We start from the raw sequence: 6,278 nt of genomic DNA, 5'->3' as shown, positions 1-6,278 counted from the left end.
CCACCTCCTCCACCTCCACCACCACCACCACCACCACCACCACCTCCCGAGCCTCCACCATCTCCATCACAGCTCCTAATGCCGTCATTACAGTCGCCATTACTACCACCATCTCCATCACTATCTCCAGCCCTCTACCATTTCCCCCATCACCGTTTTCACCTCCACCATCTCCATCCCATCTCTACCACTTTCACCCTCCGTCACCATGAATAGCACCACCAACCCCACAGCACAGCCATCAGTGTTGACACTACCGTTGGCACCCTCCTTCCGGGGTCTCTGTTACAATCCATCCATATCCATGTCTGCCGCCTCCTCCTCCTCCTCCTCCTCCTCCTCCTCCTCCTCCTCCTCCTCCGGGCCAGATGGTGCGGCTGGACAGCGGGACTGGTATTGGGGAAGAGGGCCACATGCTGGTGACTATGTCTGCCATTGCTCCAGACTGGCCTGAAAGCCATGACTGCATCCAGAGGGCCTCGGCAGGCTGGCCTCTCACATGGGTGGTCATAAGGTGCCCGAAGAGACAGGTTATCTGCATACTATAGCAGTGGTGTGATTGATCGGCTCATGGGCGCTGCCCTTTCTCTGGCAAGTGCTGTCATGAAAGGGGTCTCAGCAAATAGGGATGGGCATTCCCTGCCTCACATCCTCCTTTGAGCTTATAGAGAGCTCTCAGGTCAGGGTGTGTCTCAGTACTTGGGGTGCATGAGCTCAGAACCCATGATGGAAACAATTCTACTTTCTGGCCTGGACAAGTGTTATGCCGGTAGCCTAGGGCCTCTCAGACCTCTGGCTTCCTCCTGGGGCAGTAGGAACACCGTGTTTACCCCAAACTACTCAGGTGTCACACAAGTGACCAGTGGCCAAGCCACACCCCACAGGTGGAGATGGCGCCTTTGCCCTAGAAGCCCAGGTCCCGGGCAAGGTTGCCTTGGCTTGTGTCTATTAACACTGAAGATAACCATGAACTCTCCCACTCTTGGGGCACCACAAGGTTCCCATTGGTAAGGCATATGAGAGTCATCCTTGCCCTGCCCTGGCCCCTCCCTTATCTCCCCCAAAGAGCAGAAAGGGGGGCAGCAGAAGAGCAAAAAAGAGTGGGGCCTCCCCAGCCTCTTCGACCTTTCCACTGCCCTCAGACTCTGCTGATGCCTCACCGCACCCCTCCAGTCTTAGAGACAGCGGCAGCCCAGCGGGCAGCGGGCATTCGCCAGGCGTCCAGAGAGTGATGAGCTCTCCTGGAGCCAGCAGCCCTCAGCGGGCTTGTGAGCTTACCCTGTCTGTGGAAACACCCATCTCCAGTGGACACACACCCACCACAGGACATGTGATACACACACAACACAATGTCAGCTGCACACAGACACACACAACCCATCACGTGTGACACACAGCACAATGTCAGCTGCACAGGGATACACACACACAACCCAGCACACGTGGCACACACAACACAATGTCAGCTACACACGGATACACACACACAACCCAGCACACATGGCACACACGTGTGGCACACAACACAATGTCAGCTGCACACGGATGCACCCTACCTTGCCTCACAGAGACGTAGCGGTGGTTGGCAGCCACCAGCACCACCTGCGGGTGACTTTGCTCCAGGTCGAAGAGTTCATCCTTGCCGGGCCTCGTGTTGCGGCCAGCCTTGAGTGTGCCGGCAGGTCCCACAGGTGCCAGGTAGCGGCCATCGCAGTCCTTGAAGGCCAGCTTGCCCGCCTTAAACTCTAGCGTGTAGCAGGCACGGGCTTCGGGCTCCCAGACAAGGTGGCCATCGCTGCGCAGGTAGCGGCTGTCGTAGGACTTGAGGCAGTACCGCCTACTCTGGAAAATGAGGGTGAGCAGCGCATCCACACCCCACGGCATGTCACCATCGGCCGCCATCTCGTCCTCCTGCAGACACAGGTGCACGTAGCGCCGACGGCTCACGCTCAGCAAGTGAGCCTGTGGGTGGATGGCCAGGTGCACAGTCCACAGCTCTGCCGGGGAGATCGCCGTCGCAAAGCAGGACAGTTGGTCCTCCGTTCCTCCAAAGAAGCGGCCGTGCGGCTCCGACTGCAGTACCCAGCGCCCGTCAGGCTGCGGCAAGACCAGGAAGCGGCAGTCACGGCCTGGCCGATCCATCTCACAGGCCACACGCCCGTCTTCTTCTGCCGACAGGTAGCGGCCCAGGTGGCTGCTGCGGAACAGCACAGCGGTGCCCTGCCCTGGGTCAGGCTCCAGGACCCATGTCTGCTTCCTCTTGAGGCTGGACGCTGAAGCGTTGACCTTGAACCCAAAGCTCTCTGCTGTCAGATAGCGGTTGGCATCGTTGACGAGGCCAAACTGGATCTTCAGCACCTGGTGCAGCCCGTTGGTTGGCATCTTCGAGGCTAGTCACGTTGCTTCAGGGGCCTGGGACGCTCTCTCTAAGTGTTCAGGGGCCCTGTGGCCCCCCAGAGGCCCAGCTCTGTTTAGCTGGCCCTTGGCCCCCAAGCCTAGCCAGTGACATGGATACTACCTGCTCCAACGCTGCCTCTGTCTTGTGGCCTTGGCCACCCAGGCAGATCTTACATGGCCAGTGGGCAGCCGAGGGCGGGTGAGGGGGGCGGATCAGAGACGTACCAGCTAGAAGGAGTAGCCTCTTGCTTTTACCCGCAGCTTGGATTTCAGAGGCTCCTGGAGAGCACCAGGGCCAGAGCCTGAAGCCCAAGAGGACAAGAGCAAGACTGACCACCTCCTTGTCCTCACCCACGGCCGCCTAGGTCCTATATCCTATCTTGTGGGTCCCACTCCTCTTAGCTTCTTTTCTTACTGCCTCTTGCTTCAGGGCCTTCCACCCCCCAGCTCAGACCCCCAGTCCAGCCCAGCTCTTTCCCAAGGCAGAAAAAGCAGCCAGTGGAAAACTCACAGCAGGGCGGCAACCTGATCTCAGCCCTCCACCCTCAGCCGGATCCTCTGCAGGATCCAATTACTGCATCTCTGATTCCTGCTGCCAGGAGCAGGAAGGCCCCCTGTAGCATGCAGCCCCATCCTGGCCCGTGGTTCCTACCCTCCTGTGCGGCCCTGGGTCTGACGCTGTCCCTGTCCGTGGGCTAGAAGACAGCTGGAAGGGTGGAAAGACCAGTAGTAAGGCTGGGACACCCTGACCTTGACCAGGGATGGCAGCGTGGAGACAGGCATTGTGCCCTGATGTTCCTGGTCCTCTAGGTTTGGAAAGAGCAGCCTCAGATGGTACACTAGGGAGACCATGTGATGCTCACATTCAGGACTGCCTTGTGCGGGAACATACCCCTGTAGCAGGCAAAGAACCAGGTGTACCAGGGTTCCTATGTACTCTGCCAACTATTGGGGTGTGATGTTTTTCCCTTCTGTGCAGGGGGCTCAGGGTGATCTAGCTTCAAGGGCCTTCAGCAGATCTGGGGACCCCATTACTGCTGCTTAGATCAGAGGGGATGTGGGCTTGACTTGTGGCCTTTACAGACTTGAGAACAGGGGGCTGTGTGGGGCACAGTCTCCCCCATATTTCCAAAAGTGCCGCATGGAATCCAAGAGGGGAGATGGGGCGTGCACTTGTTCAGATTCTGGAAGCTGGCCACCCATGACCCCTGGCTCCTTTTCACCCTGGGACCCCCTGGCTGCACCCTCTCCATCCGGCGTCTGAGGAACCTTGGAGAGCGTCAGTGGCCCTGCTTAGCTTTACCCACGGTCCTGTGTGCTACACCTGCCTCAGGGGACCAGAGCCAAGCAGGGAACTGGAGCTGCCTGTCCTGGGCCTGAGCCAGAACTGGTGTCTTCTTCCTCATAACGGGGCATGACTGTTGTGGACTGGGAAGCCCACGACAGCATGTGAAGGCCTTCCTGGGGGTCAGTCATAGGAGGATGTGGAGCGGTTCCGGCCACGGCCCCAGTCCTGTCATCCTCCTGGGCTCTTCACCCTCAAGTGACCGTGGTCGGGGACTCATACAGGGGCAGGCGGAGCATGCAGAGGGTGAGGCAGAGCCATCCAGCACATGGCAACACTGAGGAAGAAGAAAGGGAACTGGCATCAACGGAGAGCTCAGGGTCGGACTCACGACAGAGCGTGTGCACACTCTCCCCTGTGACCACACCCCTGGATGAGGCACCAACTGAAAGTGTGGTCAGGCCGTGTGCCGGTACTGCCCTAGAGACAGTCCTAGGTGACGTGATGTCCAGGCTATGTCCATGCGGAGACGTGTCCCCAGCTTGGAGCAGTTCCACTTCAGTCGGGTCCCAGGGGCTAGTTCTGCTGGTCTGTGACGGGGACTGGGGACTGCTGAGAGCTGTGCTCAGTGTGGCCCAGCCAGGCTGCAGAGGAGCCCTGGGTGTCTAGTCCCTCTGATTGGCATAACAGCTTCATTAGCCTGACTGGTGCTGGCAGGGTTCACCGGCATCAGGTGCCTAGCGGGAGGAGGTCTGGCCGCCAGGCACTAAGTGGCCTGGCTCTGGACAGTCTCCTGATAACAGAGCAGGAGTGTAGGTGGCTGCTCGGTTTGGGGACACTCCCCCAACAGCCTCAGGTGGAGCAGAGCTATTGGCATTGACGTTTGTGTGATGATGAGGGCCTGCTGGGCTCCAGGGTGCGTGAGGAGGGTCTCCTTGGAGGGAGGCAGCTCTCTTGGGTCTCACCGTCCAGACCTCCACTGCGGTCTCCAAAGGGTGTCTCTCAGTTCCAGATCCCATCAGGGGTTCTGTCTCGGAGTCGGTGATGCCTAGGTGTCCGACTGATGTTGGGTCTTGTCCCTGTGTTAGGAGCTGCGGGTCTGTGGGAAGTTGAACTGCTGTGGTCAGGATGGGTAGCGAACGTGTCCGTGTTGGTGCGTGTGAAGGTTCACAGGGAGAGGGGCTGGGCTGAGTCACTGTAGTCACCTGGTGAGCCAGCCCAGCCTCTGAAGATGCTGCCCCAGAGGCCAGCTCAGAACCCTCTTATGGATGCTGGCATAATCCACTTAAAGGCTCCCCTATTCAGGGTTTAGATCAGATTCCAGCTACACACAAGTCTACGGCAGGCTTGATCCTCTGGTCCATCTTCAGGGTACCGAGATGATAAAAAACACACCTTTCTTTTTTCCTTCTTTTTATTTATTTATTCATTTAATTTTTATGCGTATTTGGCCTGCGTGAAAAAGTTGGAGCCATTGGAACTAGAGTTGCAGACAGTTGTGAGCTGCCATATGGGTGCTGGGAATTGAACCTGGGTCCTTTGGAAGAGTAGCCAATGCTCTTAACCACCGAGCCATCTCTCCAGCCCCAATGCATACCCTTTATTTTTATTTTTTTGGTTTTTCAAGACAGGGTTTCTGTGTAGCAGCCCTAGCTGTCCTGGAACTCGCTCTACATATAGGCCAGATGACCTCAAACTCACAGAGATCCACCTGCCTCCACCTCCCAAGTGCTGGGATTAAAGGCGTGGGCCACCACTGCCCGGCTTGCACACCTCTTATCTTGGGTCCGTGTATGTGTCTGACACCGTGACCTGTCCAGGCTGCACCCTGGGAATGTCCTCTAGGAGTCCATCTATCTACCCTGAGCCAGCTAGACCCAAAGGGGAGGACGATATGCCCAGTGTGTGCCTGCCTGACGCTACTGCACCAGGTCTGGGCCCCAATGTCAGATGACCGCCTGATGTATGTCTTGGCAGAGGAGCACCTCTGGGGACTCTGAGAGGCCACTGGGGTGAGCAATGCCCCAACCCCTACTTCAGAGAACAGCACACTGTGAGGGGACCCAGCAGGGGGCCATTCTAACCTGAGTCTGAAAGGCAAGGGTCACCTCAGCTGTTAGCCTGGCTATGGCAAGGCTAGGGTCTGAGTTGATGCCCTTCTCCATGAGAGTCCATGGGCAGAGAGTACCCTGGAGGCCCCCAGACTCAAGGTACTCACCACACACCTAGCTCTTAGGAAATCTCTCTCTGACTGCTGGGGGATGGGTCTCCCTGACTACTAAAGGGCCTCTCTGCCCTAGTCCCCAAACCTGTCCTGAAAGTGTTAATAGTACCCAGAACCAGATAAATCCCCACCCCAGTCTAGATTAGCCCAACCTGGGTCTCCTGCCAGCTTGCTGCCTACTGCCATGGCAACCAGCATGTGGGCCAGGCTGGGTGCCCAGGAGCGCTGAAGCTGGTGGTGTGAGCTGGCACAGGCTTGTCAGGGGTGGGTGTTCCCCCGCTGATGGCCCAGAGCCCTGGGAACTGGGAACAGCTGGACAGAACTGTGGCCAAGGGCTGGCCTTTCACAGCCCTTCAGGGAGACCAGAAAACC

At 57.9% G+C, this 6,278-nt stretch overlaps 1 protein-coding gene across 2 annotated transcripts in view; it reads right to left on the bottom strand.

Moving 5' to 3' along the window:
* Fscn2 (fascin actin-bundling protein 2, retinal) overlaps window positions 1-2,382 on the bottom strand; it is an 8,546-nt gene extending 6,164 nt beyond the window's left edge. For both annotated transcript variants that reach the window (XM_050140513.1, XM_050140514.1), the window contains exon 1: window positions 1,557-2,382. In XM_050140513.1, the coding sequence (XP_049996470.1) occupies window positions 1,557-2,382 (826 nt within the window). The remainder of the gene's footprint in view (window positions 1-1,556) is intronic.
* Window positions 2,383-6,278: the final 3,896 nt, after the last annotated feature.

Source organism: Alexandromys fortis, unplaced genomic scaffold, assembly GCF_014885135.2.
Source record: "Alexandromys fortis isolate MF-2015 unplaced genomic scaffold, M_Fortis_MF-2015_v1.1 scaffold_39, whole genome shotgun sequence".
NCBI classification, from domain to species: Eukaryota; Metazoa; Chordata; class Mammalia; order Rodentia; family Cricetidae; genus Alexandromys; species Alexandromys fortis.
This window is presented reverse-complemented; position numbering and strand designations above follow the sequence as displayed.